The 20759-nt window shown below is 33.4% G+C and overlaps 2 protein-coding genes across 4 annotated transcripts in view; one reads left to right on the forward strand and one right to left on the reverse strand.

Annotated features, from left to right (window-relative positions):
- The first annotated feature begins 617 nt into the window (after positions 1–617).
- On the forward strand, positions 618–5577 carry LOC127834659 (zinc finger protein 862-like). The gene is made up of 6 exons (XM_052360684.1): positions 618–1749; positions 2224–2684; positions 3140–3258; positions 4157–4286; positions 4512–4776; positions 5221–5577. The coding sequence occupies exons 1-4, from the start codon at positions 945–947 to the stop codon at positions 4209–4211; spliced, it is 1440 nt and encodes a 479-aa protein (XP_052216644.1). The 5' UTR covers positions 618–944; the 3' UTR covers positions 4212–4286; positions 4512–4776; positions 5221–5577.
- Positions 5548–20759, reverse strand: part of LOC127834658 (uncharacterized) — a 47525-nt gene continuing 32313 nt past the window's right edge. The window contains exons 20-30 of one of the 3 annotated variants that reach the window (XM_052360680.1): positions 19364–19404; positions 18562–18587; positions 18139–18260; positions 17834–17983; positions 17448–17509; positions 16980–17096; positions 16710–16763; positions 15991–16098; positions 14915–14960; positions 14703–14755; positions 5548–13966 (exon numbers count right to left, since the gene is read on the reverse strand). In XM_052360680.1, coding sequence (XP_052216640.1) covers positions 13782–13966; positions 14703–14755; positions 14915–14960; positions 15991–16098; positions 16710–16763; positions 16980–17096; positions 17448–17509; positions 17834–17983; positions 18139–18260; positions 18562–18587; positions 19364–19404 — 964 coding nt within the window. In that variant the 3' untranslated portion in view covers positions 5548–13781. Of the gene's footprint in view, positions 13967–14702; positions 14756–14914; positions 14961–15742; positions 15800–15990; positions 16099–16709; positions 16764–16979; positions 17097–17447; positions 17510–17833; positions 17984–18138; positions 18261–18561; positions 18588–19363; positions 19405–20759 lie in introns of those variants that run through there. The other 2 variants (XR_008028040.1, XM_052360681.1) reach the window with 2 other exon arrangements.

Here is a 20759-nt window from a genome sequence, read left to right on the forward strand (position 1 = left end):
ACACAAAGAAAATAACATAATTAGCGTTGTTTTTTTTTAATAACAATACCCGCACGAGACCGAGGACCGACTACATGATCCAAATAATGGTGTTGGTGTCTTATATTATTCAATCAAAGGTTGGAGTGATTGGCCATGAGATTTCAGGACGACTTGATCGAGTAGCATAATACTGGTGGTGTTGACATAATAACATGTACATTATGAACAAAGTTTAAAAGATAATTGATTATTCAGTCAATTAATTTGTTACCAATTACTTTAAAAGAATGCATGCAAAAAAATACTACATATTAAATGAACACAATACATTTTTTTTTTAATTTTTTATTCAATATAATACATACAATGTATACATGTATATGATCATACCACATAGTGATTGTACAAAACAATAAAGTTCAGACATGTTATACAAGATATGCTTATATATTTTTTTTAAGAGAAAAGAAAATAACAACAGAAGAATAGTTATGAAAAATGATGAGTTGTATAAAGTCGGAAGAAAGCACACTGGACGTGTGTGTTTTGTTGTATATGCACAATGATCATTTAAGATTGAAAAAAAAATTATACAAAAATATTTTAGAAAGATAAACTAACATTAGAGTGAAATGCATATAACAGGCTTCCTGAAAAGGCCGGTCCTCCGGTCTTGTCCGGCAAAATTCTTTACGGTCCGGCGAAGTTTCTAATATCGCCGGTCCTTGTGACAGGCAAAAAAATGACTTAATACCGAAAAGTCATACTTGCCAAAAGAACGATAACACCCAATTAGAATAACTCTTTTCGTTAGTTTCGAGCCTTTTTGTAATTAAGAACACTATCGCGTCACTAGTTCTTAGGAGTGCTCTCCCTTTGTTTTGTTTTTTTGAGAACGTCAATTTGATTGGTCCGATTATTACCATCTATCCATTTACAAAGGTTGTATCAAAAAACTACGCATGAACAAAATGTCGTTGCTAACGTACTTCGATGGTGCTCAACCTGGCCATAAAAGAAAACTTACCGATGAAGAAAAAAAACAAAAATTGAAAGATTATGAAGCCAAGCGAGTTAACAGAACTTTTCAAACTAAGTGGATGACAGACCGAAGTTGGCTTCATTATGAAGAGTCAAGTAACAAAATGTTTTGTGACATATGTAAACACGATCAAATGCGATGCAAGTCAACAAATCCATTCGTTGTCGGATGTTGTAATTTTAGGATATCAGCGATAATTGACCATGAAAAATCAATCCCACACAGCCACGCCGTAACAGCCAAGAAGGCAAAGGAGATGTCACCACTAGAAAAAACCAAATCCCAAGCAGGCAATGCCTTAAAAATGTTACAGGCAAGTGAAAGACATAGGCTGTGTTTTTTATTTAAGAACGCCCATGCTATCGCCAAACACAACAGGCCCATTAGTGACTACAAATGGCTGTGTGAAGTTGATGTTGCTAAGGGAATCGACATAGGCAGTACGTACTTGAATGACACGGCAGCATTGAGTTTTATCCACTCAATTGCCAACTGTCAAAAAAGGGAAACTGAAGAACTCCTTGACAAAGTTCCCTTCTTTTCATTCATTATGGACGGAACGACCGATATATCTGGGTCTGAGCAGGAAACAATTTATTTACGAATCGCAACAAACGGTGATGTACAGGAACGCTTCTTGAACATTAGTTCACCAAAGAGCACAACGTCTGAAGATCTCTATTCCCATGTGATAGATGTCTTCCAGAAGTCAAATCTCAACCAAAGTAAGTTTTCACTCAAGTAATCAGATTTTATACCCATTATTCTGAATGTTGCTCCAAACAGTTCTCAAACATTCTATTAATAAATATTCTTGATAGGAGCTCAAAACTGGTTTATGAAAATGATTTTAGTATTAAAAAAAAGTAAAGAATGAAGTCTGTTCATTTTTGTTCAAGAAGAATAATGATAATAAAATATATTATTTAAATGCACCCATTTATTATTTACAAGTTGACAATCCACAGTTTAGAATTATGGCCAATACACATTTTATTTATTTTATATTATTATATTTAATAATAGCAGTAATTATCAGTGTCACAAATAATTAATAAAAGCGCAAGAATCATCAATGTTTAGTTTGTAAGCAAAAACAATGTGTTTAAGTAACTTTATAGTAAACACACACAAATGCAACCTAACAATTATGAAAAATGATAACCGGTATGCTTTTTCTGACAAACTATTGTTAACAGGCAAACTCATTGGCATGGGCAGTGATGGTGCCTCAAATATGACGGGCTGTCGCACAGGGCTGTCTACTCTCCTCATGCAAAGAGTGAACCCAGAGATGGTCAATGTGCATTGCATGTCACATCGCCTTGAGTTGGCATTCAGGGATGTTGTCAAAAAAGACAAACACTATGAACAATTAATGACCTTGTTGATTGGACTTTTTTACTTCTATAAAAAAAGCCATAAAAACAAAACAGGCCTGCAGGCTGCAATAAGTGCTTTGGGCCGTGGTGTGCTACCCCCTAAAGTGACTGGTACAAGATGGTTACCTCACCTGTTTCGAGGCATTGGGGCACTTTTCAAGACATTCAATGCACTGGAGGCCCATTTGGCTACTGCGAGTCATGGCAATGCAAAGGCAGACGGGCTACACAAAATGTTGACAGACATCCATCTCATAGAATTCTGTCTATTCCTGTCAGTAAGTATTTCTTACTTAAGTTTTTGTTACGTAGTTACCTAGTCATGTCAACCGTAAATGCAGACTGTAAGACTAAAGTAATAGTATTTGTAATATTACAAATATAAACTATAAAGTTATGATTGGCATAAATTGCTGCATATTATATTCTGAGAGAAAATTATGAATGATGCAGGCTAGCTTGCAGCTGAGTATTTATTTTGTGCTCAGTGGAAATAAATTTATCTGGAATGAACATTTATATTTATATCTAAATATATTATAATGTGATAATTAAACTCATTTTCTTTGTGAACTTGTGTTAAATGCCTGTGTTGGTCAACACTTAGCTACATAGTTTCATAATAGTGTTTTGTAAGACTGTGAGGTGACAGGCTTCCACTATAAATTACAAGCAAAGAAGTCCTATTTTTGTGCAGTATTTAGTTTGGTTAAATATTTGTAACACTTCACAGGACTCTTTGGACCAGGCGATGAGACTGTCCCTGAAGCTTCAGAGGTCTGATGTAACCTTATCAGACAGTCTGTGTTGGGTTGACAGTACTGCGGAGCTGCTCCAGGAAAAGAAAGGAAGGTAAACACTTAGTTGAATAAAGTACTCAAAGCAATAACAATAAAGGTATTTTATATGTTTGCAGCTTATATAGGTATTTTATATGTTTGCAGCTTGCTTGCAGAGAAAAAACCCAGCAATATTTGATTTGATTTGTTTTTTGTCTCTAAACAGTTTAGTGAGTCTTAAGGTTCATGTGCTTGTTTAAAGGAAGTCTGAAGCTCTGGCAAAACTTCTGGAAACACGCCAGTTTGAGGGAATAACACTAAGAGGCACACCTTCAACTGTTAGCTATGCGGATGCCATGCTAGATGGCTTTGTAGAGGCCATTAAGTCGAGATTCCTGACTGAGTCTAAAAATGTGTACAATGCTACTAAGATTCTGCATTTAGCAAGTTGGCCACAAAATGATCTGAAAGGTTTAAACTGTTAAAAGTTGATACAGTTGCATGTTTGAATTAAATTTTTACTGTTTAACATTGACTGTTTCTGTATATTGTTCTTTTTTCTTTCATGCAGTTGCCAGTATAAGTCCAGACACACAGTTAATGTTATGTTCAAACTTCTGAAATCTTTTTTGAACATATGAATGGATAATGATTTATTATGAAATGTATATAATTAACTATATCTTATAACAAGAAGGAAAAATGTTTTATCAATACTATTTGTATTTTATTCACACAAAGCTTCAAGTTGCTTAATAAGTTAACTTGACATACAATAAAATAATAATAAATAAAGTTATTAGACTTAGTTACGGAAAATATTTATTACCATTAGTTTTATTTTATACATGTAACAATCTGATGCACTGTTTATATAGAGTGTGTGTTGTTTAATGTGTAAACAAAAAAGTGATTTTTGACAAAAATAGATTGTTCATTTAATTGGATTATTCGACCATATATGTTTGTAGACTATGGAGAGGAAGAGGTCAAGTTAGTGTCTTCACATTTCAAGCAGAGTCTTAGACGTGCCAGTCCAGATGTAAATGACAGTGCCATACTCGACGAATGGAAACTGCTGAAAAAATTGATAACAAAGAAGTAAGTAACTGACATGGTTTGTTTTAAACCATTCATTGGCCAATTCAATAGGAGATATTTCTATTTCTTTATAAATAATTAAAATTCAAAGAAAAAGTTTACTCAACACAAACTGTTTATTGCCTTATAATGTTTTATGATGCTCAGTAATTGTTTCAAGCCTTAAATTTTAAAGTACATGTTTATATCAAATGCATTACACTTTTCTATTTGATAAAACTTCAGGTTTAGAGATCTGTCTGTCATTACCTGGAAGACAGCATTGCAAGGCATAACCGATCTGCCCAACATTACCCTGCTGATCGACCTTATGCTGACCCTGCCATCAACCAGTGTCAAATGTGAGACGGCATTCTCACAACTCAAACTGCTGAAGACATGCAGGAGGTCCCATTTGTCTTCCACTGTACTACAGGACCTGATGACTGTGAAACTGCTGACTCCCCCAGTATCCTCTTTTGACCCAGAGGATTCCATAAATGAATGGCTTGTAAGAATTTTAGAATTGTTCAATAATTAACTTATTACTTTAAAAAAACGTTCACATACATTTTACGGTTACAATAATATATTTTGCAATCAAGACTGAGGAGATTTACTCTTACCCTAAACACTGATACAGACCGGGTCACAATTACTAACTTAACCAAAGGACACTATTCAGAAACAAAATATCTTAAAAAGATATTTTATTTCTGTTTATGCTATTTGGTTAAGTTAATGCATAGTTGTATTACAAAATCATTTCTGAAATTGAAACTTGTAATGCATTTGGAGTGAATATCATATATATAAAATATAAATATCAAGTATTGATTATTTCACGGAATTGTTTTCCAGATAAATATAATTTTCCAGGTGATAAAGTGAGTAAATTAGCAATTGACTTGCATTTAAAACAAGACCTGCATCTACATCACATGTTTAATTACAGGCGGAACCTTTGACAAGTAGGCGGCTAACATATCAAAGGATAATGGCAGACAAATGTACAGAAACAGAGGCCCCATCCAGTGTGACCACATTGTCAGCGTCTGTGGTCATCGAACCAGGACCGTCACCAAGTATTGTCAAGTCTGTGCCAACCGTGCAGCAGCCTCACTTTATGGACAATGACATTGCAATACTGTGTGAAGACGACACAGATTGTGATTCTGATGATTGTGTTGACTTTCAAGACGAAGATACCAACACCAATCTTGTTATGTCATTTTGTTCCGAGTCTAATTAGAAAGTGTTTTTGGTTTTACTCTATCAAGTGTACTTAAACACAGGATGCGCATTGTTTGTAATAAATATGAGTTAAACTTTACTAAATTCTTCAGTTATAAACTCATGCTGTTCGGACAGGTGAATTTTTGTCCGGACAGGCAAACTTTTCCAGCAGCCTGTCCTGTTGACAGGCACCTTTTGGGACTTTTCAGGAAGCCTGATATAAGTGGACAAACCTTATGAGAATTTAATCCGATTCCATTTTTGTTCAAAGATTTGTAATGTGTCATTACTGAGGGCTATTTCTTTCTCAATCTGGATTTTTAGATTAAGACTATGGACAAAACAATTTAAATTTGGTACTTGTTTTTTGTACTTCATGTTTAAGATAAAATAGTTCATCAATATAAGAATAAAATTCACAATATTATTACAGTCTATTGATTTCAATGAGTAAATTCCGAAACTTACATTTAAGAAAGATAGTTTAACGTTTAGTTGCTGTTGTTCAAGAAAAGATACTAATTGATTCCAAATAGGCTGGGTGTGTTTGCACTCCCAAAAAAGATGTTTTATATTTTCGATGTTTTCACCGCAGAAGTCACACAGATTTGAGTTAGATAATTTGCATTAAAGAGATATTTATTTGTAGCTATAATTCTATGGATGTATTTATATTGAAAATTTCTCAGTGTGCTTTCAATAGTTGCTTTATATGGCATGGTAAATATGTGTTTCCAATTAAGTACATGTTCTCCGAAAAGGACTTGCCATTTATTTTTGGTTTTGGGGTTTTCTGTAGGGTTTTCAATTTGTAGTGTGTAAAATATTTTATTCGTTTTGTTTTTTCTTCCAAGTATGTTTTCTACGAATGTTGTTTGAGTACATGATGTATTATTTGTATTGATTTCAGATTTAATATGTATGGGTATGCTTTTGATTAGTTTTTTAGTACTTCAGGAAATGATTTGAAGGTATTACATATGCGTAGCATATATCATCAAAAGAGTAGAAATCCTTAATTTTGTAGTCATATAATTGGTCGACATATTTAATGCTTCGTTCAAACCAATCTTTATTTTAAAAAAACGTCTTATTGTTTGAAGTTATGTTATTATTGTTCCATAAAATAGTTTTACTGCTGGTTTGGGTTTCTAGGTTATGAGTGACATCACTCCATGCTGATAGAACATCAGACAGAAATATGTTTTCGTTTGCAATTTCATGTAAGATAGTAGTGCTGATGTTACATTCAAAGAGTAAGGAGTCACCATATTTTTTTAGGATTTTCTGGTAGAATAATTTCCATTTACTCGTTTTGGTAGTATCTAGGTATCTTTTAACCCAGCTGCATTTGATTACATTCAAGAATGAGTCAATGTTCGTTAATTGGATACCTCCATTTTCTACAGATTGAATAAACGAGTTCGTTTTATTTTATCAGGCTTACCGTCCCATATGAAATTAAATATTGCTAATTTTATATCGTTAATAACATCATTTGGTGGATTTGGGAGAACTGTTAATACATAAATTAATTTAGGAAGTGCAAACGTTTTCAATACTGTGTTTTTTCCGATAAGTGTAAGTTTACGGTGATGCCATGATTATAAGCATCTTTTAAAATTCTGCAATTTAGGTAGTATGTTTTTAAGAACTGTATCCTTTTCATTATTTGTGAAAGTAATTCCTAACGTTGTGGCTTCATCGGATGTCCAATTAAATTTCATTTCTTTTTTTATATAAGACATTACTTTGTTTTAATTTACCTACTCGTAGCACAGTACATTTACTTTTGTTTAGTTTAAGACCCGATGTCATTCCGTAAAGGGTTAGTGACTCTATTAAGTTATGGAAAGAATCGTAATTGTCGTTTAAAATATAAGTTGCATCGTCAGCAAATAGGGACTGTTTGATATCTGCATCAGGTTCTAGTGATATGCCTTTTATGTGTTTATTTGATTGGATGTGATGTGATAGATACTCGATGCGAATAATAAATAGCGATGATGAGAGTGGACAACCTTGTCGAACCCCTCGTTCGATGATAAAACTGTTTGAAAAGAAGCCATTGTTAATGATTATACTGTTAATATCGGTATAGAATAGTTTGACCCATTGAATGAGACTTTCACCAAAGTTCATATTTTCTAAGCAAGAGCACATAAATGAATGATCAAGCGAATCGAATGCCTTTTCAAAGTATGCAAAGAATATTAGACCAGGATTGTTTGAATTGTTGAAAAAGTTTATGCATTCATGGATAAGACGAACGTTTTCACCAATGTAACGTCCTTTTATGAAACCAGATTGAGATTTTAAAATGATTGATGGTAATATTTTTTTTATTCTGTTTGCTATATTTTTAGTTGCAATTTTATAATCATTGTTAAGTATACTAATCGGGCGCCAGTTTGATAAGGATTCTAATTTTTTTGCAGGTTTTGGAATAAGTGATATAATACCTTGTTTTTGTAGTGTAGTTAAGTTTTCGTTGTTAAATGAATAGTTAAGTGAATTAATTACATGTGTTTTATGTCACTCCAGAATATTTTATAAAATTCGATTGTGATGCCATCACATCCGTGGCTTTTGTTATGTTCCATTTCTTTTAGGGCTAATCCACATTCATATTCATTAAGCAATCCGTCGCACAGTTGTTTTTCCTCTTGGTTTAAAGCGTGATGTATATTTTTAAAAAGGGTGTTATTTTTAACATGTTTTTGTTTATAGAGGGTTCCACTTTTACGTTTTTCAATGTTTGCAAAGTATTTTGTATTTTTTTCATTGTGTTCAACATGCTGTGCACGCGCTCTTACTATTATTCCATTGAGATGTGTATGATAGATACCATCTAATATTTGTTTTTTTAATGTTATTTCATTTTCAATGTCGGTGGTGTCATTTGTGTTTGTTTGATGCAATTGTTTTTCAAGTGTTTCAAGTGTTTTGATGGTTTCAGTTTCAAGTTTGTGTGTTTTTTTTTGTTTAAATGATGTGTATCTAATTGTTGTGTTACGTATATTTCCTTTAATTACTTCCCATAAGGTGTTTGGGTTTGCATCTTTATTATTTTGTATTATTAACTGTATTTAAAATTTCCTGTTTTGTTTGTGTTTGATATTGTGTATCCAATAAGATACTGTTGTTAATTTTAAAGTATCCTGGGCCTCTTTCATGTTGTATATTGTGCAGTTTAAGTTCAACTAGAGAGTGGTCAGTCATTAATCCTGGTTTTATGTTACATGTGTCAATTATGTTGCAAAGAGATTCAGATATTAAAAAATAGTCTAATCTACAAAATATTGTTGGTTTTGTGTTTGAGTGTCAGGTGAATTTGCTTTCGTTTGGGTATACTGTACGCCAGATATCTATCATATTGTAGTTTTCAATAATGTTATTTAAAATGTTTCTATTTTTAGGATGAGTATAAAGGTATCCATTCTTTTTATCTAATCATGGGTTCAGGACAGTATTGCAATCACCACCGATTATAATATTTTTATTTTGGTTATTAATTATAAAGGATTGTAATGTTTCGTAAAATGTGGAATCATCTATGTTAGGACCGTAAACGTTGATTAATGTTATTTGTGTTTCGTGTATTTTGATATCTATGCTTGCTAGTCTGCCAATTATTATTTCGTTAAGGTTATCAACTGTGATCCCTATGTTACTTTTAATCAGAAAGGCAATGCCTTGTTTATTAGTATATTGTCCACTGAGGTAGATGTCCCCGTCCCATTCATCTTTTAAGGTTTGTGCTAAAGTGTGTGTCAAGTGAATTTCTTGTAATAAGCATTCCTTTTTTTTTCGTCTAACCATTTGAAGATTTTTAGGCGTTTGTCTATATTGTTGAGCCCTTTTACATTTAAAGAACATATTTTAACCATTTAAAGAGATAGAGGGTGGTGTAGGTGATAATTTGTGTGTGCTTGTCCAGTTGGTTTCTATTAAAATAAAATGTCCAGTTAGTTTCTATTAAAAGGTATAAGATGTCCATATATACAAACAAAAATATAAAACAAAAACTAGGGCTACAAAAAGATGATCATTCCATAGGAATCAAGACGTATAGAAAAATAATTACACAAGTGAGAAAAGAAAACAACAATAAACAACTGGTTCCCAATTGAGACATACAAAAGCGCACTTCCGTAAACAGCAAATACGAAAACTAATTGAGATAGTGATCTGAGAGACAAGATGTATATATAACACCGTAGATTGGTATCTTATTTAATACTAATATAACAATAAGAACTATTACAGTGTGTGTGAGGGATGGTTCGGAGCGTATGTGTTCGTGTTTGAGTGTGCGGGTGTGTGCACGCGTGTTGAGCGCGCGTGTAATGCGCGTGTTTTGTGCATGTACGTGTAAAGGGGTGTGCGCGCGGGTTCGTTTATGTGTGTGTATGCGTGTGCGTGTTTGCGTGTGCGTGTACGCGTGCGTGCGTGCGTTTGTGCTTGTTTGTGTATGGTTTGTGTGCTTGTGCAAGCCATACATAATTGGAAAAAACACAATCAGTTACAAAATATACACATTTAAAAAACAAAGGGGAACACATATTGACACGCAAAGGAAACGTGTTAAGCACTCGTGCATATTGTTTTATATCTCTTTGAAGAAGCATATACCCATCAAAAATACACCTTCAGTTTACATACAGAAAAACTACATTTCTTGAAATATATGGAAGATGTAACAACGGGCAAGCCATCGATGAAATTTAAAGCAGTTTTGAGCATTTAAACCTCAACCGAAAGCGAAATTAGTTTAAGTGCTCTATGCTTTTATGTACAAAAACTTTCCAAATAAAGGAGGAAAAATAAAGCAAAAAGTGAGTTCTCAAGCATAATTACATGTAGTAACACTACCAGTTTAAACATGTTGTAAATCTCTCATTTAGAAAGAGTATTTAAAAAAATTGTGTTAGATACAATGTTAGTTGAGTTGAATATTAATGCATGTGTATGCGTGTGCGTATGCGCGTGTGTGTTTGTGTGTGTGTGTGTGTGTGTGCGCGCGCGTGCGTGCGTTTGAGCTGGTTTGTGTACGGTTTATGTGCTTGTGCAAGCCATACATAGTTGAAAAAACGCACAGAAAAAAACCAGTTACGAAATATACACATTTAAACAACAAAGAGGGAACACATATTGACACGCAAAAAGAAACGTTTTAAGTACATGCATTTTATTTTATATATCTTTAAAGAAAAATATACCCATCAAGAATACACCTTCCATTTTCATAAAGAAAAACAATAATTCTTGAAATATATGGAAGATGCAACAACAGGCAAGCCATCGATAGCATTTTATGAATTTTTGAACATTTAAACCTAAACCAAAAAACGAAATTGGTTTAAGTGTTCTATGCTTTCATGTGCAAAATTTATCCAAATGAAGAAGGAAAAATAAAGCAAAAAGTTAGTCTCCAAGCATTATTCATATAGTGACACTATAAGTTTAAAAATGTTGTAAATATCATATTTAGTTTTAAAAAAAGTGTTAGATACAATGTTAGTCGAGTTGAATATTTAGTAATATGTATGCGTGTGTTTGCGTGTGTGTATGCGTGTGTATATGTGCGTGTGTGTTTGTGTGTGTGTGTGTGCGTACGTGCGTGTGAGCTTGTTTGTGTACGGTTTGTGTGTGTATGCAAGCCATACATAATTGCAAAACACAAAGAAACACACAGTTACATAATATACACATTTAAACAACAAAAGGGAACACATATTGACACGCAAAAGGAAACGTTTTAAGTACTCATGCATATTATTTTATATCTCTATGAAGTAGCATATACCTATCAAGAATATACGTTTAAAGTATAAAATATAAAATGTTTATCTAGTTGTTAAAGCTACAAATTTTCTATATAATGTATAAAAAAAGAACAGTTGCCTATGATAACTTTTCGTGTCACTATAATGATTTTATAACAGTATTGTTCTATTTCGAGTGAAGACGCCAACAGGAAGGTAATAGCACATACAACAGGGTAATACGTATGAAGACAGTGTCACTATACAGATGACGATGAATGTGTTTAGGTAGTTTATCCTGTGTTACTGCCACCGTCCGACACCTTTCGCGCGTATGTGTGATTTGCAGTTGTATTTTTCTGAGGCCAGGGTTTGTCAAGCCATTCTCGATAATTCTCATACGACACAGTCTCTCGTCTATCGCTGCCTCGGTATCGCACGAAGAGTTTGCCTTCAAAGGACCATGCCTTTTCAATGAGATCTGGTGCTTTGAGTCTTAGCGATGCCAAAACCTCTGCGCTGAGCTTCGTTAGGTCTTCATTAATGAAAAGACGTGAGCCTTTTAGCATGTTTGCTCTTTTCATTAGTTCAATCCTTGTTTGTCGCCTTAAGAACTTTACAATAACCGGCCTGCTTTCATTTTTCACAAATTTTCCCAGACGATGAGCAACATCAATGTCTGTTGTTGCAATCGGCATTCCTAGCTTTTTGGTAAGTAACGAGGCAATTTCATCTGCAACGACTGCCGATGGCTGGTTTTCCGAGTCGCTAGGCAATCCCGCTATACGAATTGAATTTCTGCGGCCATATTGTTCTAGATCATGGAGTTGTTCCGCGTGCTTTTGATTTACATCATCTAGTTTCTGCTTAAGCATGTTTATTTCATTGTTTTTAGTTTGAACTAGTTTCTGCAGCGTTTCAATTTCTTTTGTTTGGCCAAATAAGTTGCCTTCAAGGATTTCTAAACGTTTAACTACATCCCCAAGAAACTTTGACCTCTTCAAGAGTATCTTTTATCCGATTTTTAAGGATCAACGTGAGAACATTTGACAGTTTTGCGTTAATGTCCTCTAGATGTTTTTCTATACTGAAAGAATCGGATTTATCCTCTGTTTGTTTGCCTTTAAGATAATTAGCTAAAGACTTCTGTTTAGGATTTTCCTGATCTATCTTTGTTTTCTTTTTGCTCGCTGATTTTTTGGCTGGTTGTTTGGCGTTTCAAACACCGACAAGTCTACATAGCTGTTTTCGGCGGTGTTGCCTTCACTTGCCGATGAGGAGTGGGGCCTTTTATTCAATTTGTCAAGACTGTTTAATTTGTGTCGGTTTAAGCTGATAAGTGTCAGTTTTGAAGTATTGAAACGCCACTGATTTAAAGCGTCCACAAGCGTCCACAAATATCTACAGTTACGCGCTTTACTCGAGCGTGACGAGTTAATCGGATATACTGGTTGACACTATCCTGTGATTTACCTGTGATTTACCGTTAACTGCATATATGTGAACATATGTTAACTGTCTTATTGTCTTAACACAAAACATATTGGATAGTATTTTTATTGTGCATGGTTCATATGTTTTCGTCGTCAAATTGTCACTGGTGCTTGAATGATTTCCAAACACTAGCTTCACATTGAACGTTTGATTTTGTTTTACTTTTTGTGTCTGTAGTTTATTGATAGAAACTGCTCATTTCGTTGAGTGTAAAACTCTCTCGCAAAAATACAATTTCCATGATAAAACAACTGTTTTATATGCAAAACATTCACATACTACAAACACATTACAGTTTCCCTTAATAACACTTGTAACAAATACGTGTACATTGATAATGTGCTACGAACGATCTTTAGTCTAAGATATGATTCAAAAGGTGTTTAATAAATAACCACCATATATCTAGTGATATCTTTCAAATACTATTAATCATGTAATACATGTCGTTCGTGTATATTCATATAGTTTTAAGAAATTAATAGCATAACGATATCAATAACATTAGTGTAAAATATATTTGAGTTGTATAACATTAATTGGTAAACGCTTTCATTATGTAACTGATTTTCGTCATACATATGTTTACTATAAGTTATTAAATAGTGTATTATCTGTTACTGTTAAATTCACTTGTTTTGTTAAATATTCCACTTAAAATCTTCAACTTATTATTTAACTATTTGATATTTTCTATATTCATATTTGTAAGAATAAAGTAGTCATATCATCAACGAAAAACAGTTTGATAATAACAAGCGTTGATTAGTTGAATTTAAAAGCTACATTCGTATCGTAACATTAAATATGCTTATGGTCAATTAAATCTATCTCTATATGTTTCAATATGAATAACAAATATTAAACAATCTAAATTCAAATATTTCCTGTATTAATACAATACACATTCAACACATACTTACAATTAAATATCGTTAAAAGCTCTAATCAAACAACGCTCAATGTGCGCTATAAAAAAAGTTGATGTAATCACTCCAATTTCAAAATGAAACGATATTTATGTTTCTGAAAATGACAAATTGACATAAGCGTTTTCCTGATTCACGACAGCACGATCAGTTTCAGTAACTTGAGTTACACGGTTCCTTACACTATAATCCTGTTTGCCGCCAAGTGATAACACCGAATACTCATGGAAAGAAGTTTCAGCCAATGTCTCGTACTGGTTTGTGTGCTGTGATTCTGAAATGAATTTCATTTCGAAGTGTTTTGATAGCCTTCAAGTGGTTGGAAACCCAACATGATTGACAATCACTACAAACATGCGCATTTGTTATTATTGATATTGTGTTGCATGCTTTATCCTGTGTTTTAGGCATTAGAAACTAGTATCTTATATTAAATAAAACGATAGTTTGGTCATTTTAAGTTACACAACTGTTTAAATTAAATGGCGTAAATGAACTGTTTTTAATATATTAGTTTACCCAACACTCTAAAACTGAAAATATGTGTTCACACGCTTCCTCTTTTTATGTAATTCGCGTTCATTTAATGTAATAAGTATTTCATGTGGCCTGTAGTTTCGTGGCATAATAAAAATAACGATGCTGACAGAGTCCGAGTCTCCAGTGATAACGTTTAATGCACAATGAACTTACAATCTCATTTCAGCGATATATAAACCTTGTTTTTGTACCAGAACATAGTATAGGGTGGCCAATATGTGTCTAAGTAAGCGGTTAAAGAATAACCAAATAAATTAAGAATATATATTGACTATTCCAATTAAATAAATGTTGAATACTAGCACTGTATGGGGAAAACAATTCAAGTGGCATTTGATGCCATTGCAAGTAATTTATTAGTTAATTTTTATAAAAAATAGCGCGCGATAACGCTGTTCTACGACTTGAATTAGGATCCATGTAATTTGTCCACGCATCCACCACAGAACACATTATCCCTAAGATCTTACCGACTTTGCAGGTTTCATATTCGGAACTGGTATTGGCAGCAGGGACATTGGCTCTGGAGCAAGACATGTCCTGGTTTATATTGTTGCATTCATCATGCAGAATAATAAACAACTTAACTACGCAGAACAATGTTCACGTACAATGTAAATGAGTTAAAAATAAATATTGCAAAATGGAATGTTCATCCAAACAAATAAAAATGTTAACATACTGTCTATTGAACAGGTCATCGTAACGAGCACCTTCTCCAGGTTTACCTGAAGATGTCAAACACAATGTATAGTGAAACAATTTCACGATAGGAGCTGAGACACATACATAAACAATTGGTTTGGTGTATGCGTTAACTTAAATGAATTACACTGTATGTCAAATTTTAACAAATAAACATCTTACCCTAAAAGCAAAAAGCTTTACATTATATTCAAAATATCAAGCGGATCTGCTAATTTTATGGTTATTGGGGCTTTCCCGATTCCGCGAATAATTTCTATTAAAATAACTTTAAATACATGTTAAAGCAAACCATTTTTTAATTTGTACAACAAGGTTTTTAGCTTAAAATTGTGTTGGGAGATTAAAATTCATTATAAAACGATCCATTTTTAACACATTATGGCATAACATTCATAAAATTTGTAAAGATAGCCTTTTTACTACTTTCAACAAATACATTTAAGCAGTCAAAGCTCAAAAGCTGCCCATTAAAAAAACTATGAAACGTAAAACATGACTTATTTTTAACATATTTGAACGCGTCCATTTCTTTAAATAAATCAAATTAATTTCAAACGTCATTACTAGTAGATGTTCTTTTTAATATATACCAAGTCGCCTTTGAAATAATTAGTACAAATCACACTTGTTCCTTTTATTTGCATTTGTTTAAAATGGGATAGTGACTTACGTAAAACAACAGTGTAAAATATTGGCCTAACGGTGATTCTCCGCTCCATGTCTTGCATAAACTTTAAGTTATTGTTACATAATTGTCACACATATTGTTCTAAGCAACGGTTATGAAAAATATTTAAATTACCAAAATGTATTGATGGCCGAAAGATAAGTCATTCACTGTGTCCACATTGTGTCCATTCTGTGATCAAAACATGGTACCAGTACTTAGGAGTATCAAACCAAATATTGCGGCCGGGGATGTAAAATGAAGTTTTCACTAAATATTTAAACCCTTATTGAGCCGAGTTACTTACTGTTCAACAAATATATAAATTTACAATGCTATTAATTTATACCATAACATCAACGGTAATTCCATTATATACAAACGTGTAAACGCTTTTCTATATTTCCAGAGCATCACCAAGATTACTGCCAGGAGCGTTCCGCCTACAGCACCTCCCGCTGCAGCCCCGACAGATGGAGAACTTCGTTGATCTAATTTAATGAATAAGCAAAGCGAGTTAATATTAAAACATGTATCTCCCCCGAATAATCTTTTCCAATACAGTTTCTCGTTAAAAATACAATAATACATGTTGGCCTAAATTAGAAATTATTTGCGGGCTCGGGAACGTCCAAATACAGTGGGGTTAGGGATTTTGTTCCGCAAATAAGGGGTTGCATAGGGATGAATAGTTTTGGGGATTAATCTCTAACAATCCGTTTTTTAGGGATTAATTCCTAACAATCCCTTCTAGGGTTTTTTAGAGATTTTTGGGTTTATTAGGGATGCTAGCACTCTATGCATGCGCACGGGTGAAAAGATGGGGTTAAGAATGTAAGCTTTTGATAGTATTACGCATGCGTAGGGCTTAAAAGGCGGAGTTATTATCGCTAGCGTAGCAGGCAGGCGGGCAGACAGACAGACAGACAGACCGACAAACAGACAGACAGAGCAACTGATTTTAATGCATATTGTATCTTGGCATTATCAGCACGCTCAAAGATGAAGTAGTACACAGAGAATGTACCATCGGTCCATGTTCTAGGTATGCGTATGTTAATGTTTATACATATATCGGTCGCTTAATACGATTCACATATACCTGTAGTGGTTGTGGGCGAAAATGTCGCAGTAGTTTGTTCAGTTGTTGTTTTATCTAAATAGTGAGCAGAGATTTATGTTTTACCTTTTACCTAGGAGATCAACCATCAAATCGCAGTCATTAAGCGCAAAATAATCGAAAATATGCTAAAATTCTATGTATTTAACAATTAAGTAATATTAAACAGTTTACACTTATATTTAATTTTGCTTGTTGTTGATCACCTTTGCGAACAGACATACATAGTTAGGCGCTTAAAATATAACATACAAATACTGCATTCTGGTCCTTCATGATCTTCGGGGCATGAGCAATTCTGCGTGTTGTTAAAATTTGCGACACAGACACCTTTTCCAAAGCATGTGATGCCTTTACAATGACCGCTTTCTGCAAGCAGAATTCCGTTTAAAGTCCATGGTTTACACCGGTGTGTTTTTTTTACACAATATTCTTGTTTAAATATAAAGCAGAAAGTATGAGCAACTTCCATTATTTGAGTTCTTATTGTGTGTGCATCACTGATTGCAGGCTAAATGTATGTGTGTATCGTACGATTTATGTAAGCTTTTAAGATCAAGGTTAGAAACGTTAAAATGTTATGAATATTCATAATGTTTAATGTGTGTATCGTATGTTTTATGAAAGCTTATAAGATCAATGTAAAAAAAGTAAAAAATGGTTGTGAATATGCATAATACACACCAATGGTTTCAAGCGTTTCAAAATAACATGGTGTACCTTTAGGAACATTTGCATCCTCCACGACTTTTAGTTTAAAGCATCTCTCTTCACCTTTTTTACTAAAGTAAAAGGTAATACATATTGTGATTTTACAATAGGTATGTGGGTAGGTAGGTAGGTAGAATAATGCGTTTTTTTAATAAATATGTATACGTTTCTTTGACACACAGCAGTAGTATCGAAAGCTTCAAATTATAATATTCAAAAGTTCCCGTCGGGCCATTATCGTGTTGACGAGCTCTCTCTCGGCGCCTCGCAATAAAAATGTATATACATGTATGACCTAGACGGCCTCTGTTTCCCTGAAAACATTTCCGTATTTATTGTAAAGAGTGTGTTTTTACCCACATTCACGGGGAATGAAACCTTTGTCTAAACCATACCTTGGAACCGACACTTGCAGGCACAACGAAAACGTTCCTGTATGGTTATAATTAAATGAAACATCGGAGACGCAGTAGTCGTTTGACACCTCTGGTTGAAAAACATGAAGACCTTCAATATCATTTGAACTGGTGTCTTTCAGGGTTGGGCTGTTGTTAATAAATATACTACTTTAGTATTTGTTACAACAGCCAGGCAGATCGAAAACAATGTATATATCGACACACTTAAGTTTTATATAGTAATTTGGAATAGACGTTTTGTGATTGAAAATATATAGATTTACAAAAACATGTTATTTTACCATGATGACGTTTGTGGAATATCGCTTGCGAAATAATGCATCAATAAATGGCAGACTTCGCGAACTTTGCAAACAAACGTTGCGGTTTTCGGCAAGGTTGGGTGCACAAAGTGTGGTTTTGTCTGAAACAGCAATATCGATATTGCACTGCATTTATTATACATATCTGTTCTTTTTATCCATACTACTAACACTCGTGTGAACATTTAACGATATTTGGCAAGTTATTTTTCTATCGCTTTCACTTTAATGAGCCTTTGTTAGTCAATAGCATTATTGTGAATTAAATAGTTGTTATTATCGATACATTACATTGAAATATATAACTACTAAACAAGAACATGGACATATTTATTATGTGTCGATTTATTCAGCGGCGTGTGATTAATACATGTTAAATATTTGTTCAAAACGAACTAGTACCTTATCTATATTAACTGGAGAACCATCTACAAAGAAAAGGAACGTGTGATAAATTCAAAGGATGAGATGTTGTGCAAGTAATGTATAAGTTATACGCATTTATTTATTGTAATCTTTAGTACGCACAACAGGACATATTGATGATGGTTTACGCAACCGTTTAGATTCAAATTCGCAATAAGTGTGAAGATTTTAAGTACCATTGAGTAAGTGACGATATAACCATGTCAATGCAACAATGTCAATGCATAACCATTTAAACATATATAATAAACTTACAGTAATAGTATATGCTATATTTCTTAAAACCAATACTGCACGTTATATATAACTTAAGCATGATACAAATTCGTACAGCAAACAGGCATCAAACGATGAAACACGTTTGATTTTTTTTTATCATAATCCTCAATATAATCTCGACAGTTAACAAATTGTTTTATGATACTCTTTTAAAATGAATGGGTACTTATGAAAAGACTAAATAAATAATGCAACATGATTTCAAAATATAGTTTATCATGCAAGCTTTTCATGTGACTGCCTAAATATGATAGTGAATAAGTATGTTTATTGTGTTATATCATCTTCATGTTATATGAAGACATACTAGATAATGTGTTGCATTCACACATGCCGTTTTATGAAGACATACTAGAAAATGTGTTGCATTAACATACCGTTTTATGAAGACATACTAGAAAATGTGTTGCATTCACATACCGTTTTATGAAGACATACTAGAAAATGTGATGCATTCACATACCGTTTTATGAAGACATACTAGATAATGCTCACATACCGTTTATTTGCGCCTGAAGGCAAACTTCATCTTCGATAGTTCTGAAATTAACAAAGCGTTGAACAAAAAAGGAAGGAATGTAAGAGAAGCGCTCCTTAAATTGAAATGCATTAAAAACAAGTCAAGAATTACATAATTATTTTGAACATCCAATTGGGTTTTTGCCATCAATATTTACGAAGCAAAATGTGTGCTGTCAGATTACAATTGTATGATTATATTCACTAAATACATCTCATCAGAATTAATGTGTATCATAACTATGATCAGGGATTGGTTTAAACACTATTTATTTAGTTTATATAAGCAATGCAATACAATGCAAACATATATATTATATTTGAACAAGATACTAGGCAGGTAGAATTGCAGTATTGCTTAACATAAAGGCTGTAAAATACAATTGGACAGAATTGAGAAGGAAGCTCGAGGTTTATACTATGTCTCTCTTCTGTCAGTTAGTAGCGCTGCGGTAATGGTGTAAACAACCAAACGTATAACAACAATTTAAAGACATGTCAAAATTACGAACAATTTATTACATTGATAGGAATTTCCATACCATTTAGAAATGAAAAAAAATAAGTTATAATTCAAAGAGTATAACAGAGTAATGTGGATAGCATAAGAGCTAATAAAATGAGAAGAAAAGTGACAGAAGTGAAAGAGTAGAGTTTCAGAATAAGAGAAGTTGCGGTAAGAAAAAGACGCAGTTGCGGGAACGGGGCATCGTTAGCAGAATATGGTTTGTTCCAGAGATAGAGTTGGGTTAGAATATATGACTTTCTCGGATGAAAGACCGAACATGTTTGAATATTAATGAGTTGACTTCATATGATCCGTCTTTAACACCGAAAAGAAGAAGTTGCAAAGTTATGGGTTGCAAACTGAAAAGATTGTTAAAAAGGATAACTCTTTTTCTGTATAAATGGGGCAAATGAAGAAAAAGTGATATGTATCTTCAATCGCACCGCATTGACAATATGGACTTTATACAATGTTTTTTTGCGTACAAATGTTCAGTAAGACTGCAACAATATATTCGTAAACGCGCATGTAGAACATTAGACGTCCGCTCCCATCGTAGTAATGCCGGGGAATTATTTTCTTATCTTTACTAAGATTTGCTTTGAATGCAGAGAGAGAAGGAGCCGTTCTTACCGATTCCGGTAGAGTGTTCTATAAATTTATAGTTGATGGTAGGAACGGTCGTGTAAACAGTTGTGATTTGCATTGAATACTGCCAATATTGTTAGAGTTCCGAAGAGAATAAGCCGATATTTCCCCCACGCTAGAGGGGATAAGTGCGCACAAGTATGGGGGTGATAGCGAATTATACATTTTACAGAAGTGGGTAAGTTTATGTTTTGTTTTCCTATTTTTAAATGGTTCGAGA

This window comes from Dreissena polymorpha, chromosome 6 (assembly GCF_020536995.1).
Source record: "Dreissena polymorpha isolate Duluth1 chromosome 6, UMN_Dpol_1.0, whole genome shotgun sequence".
NCBI classification, from domain to species: Eukaryota; Metazoa; Mollusca; class Bivalvia; order Myida; family Dreissenidae; genus Dreissena; species Dreissena polymorpha.

What these genes read in the sequence shown, in the direction of transcription:
- LOC127834659 (XM_052360684.1), top strand. Translation starts at nt 945, where the DNA reads ATGAACAAAATGTCGTTGCTAACGTACTTCGATGGTGCTCAACCTGGC. An exon ending in GAAGTCAAATCTCAACCAAA is followed by an intron (nt 1,750 to 2,223) that starts GTAAGTTTTCAC and finishes TATTGTTAACAG; the next exon opens with GCAAACTCATTGGCATGGGC. An exon ending in CTCCAGGAAAAGAAAGGAAG is followed by an intron (nt 3,259 to 4,156) that starts GTAAACACTTAG and finishes ATATGTTTGTAG; the next exon opens with ACTATGGAGAGGAAGAGGTC.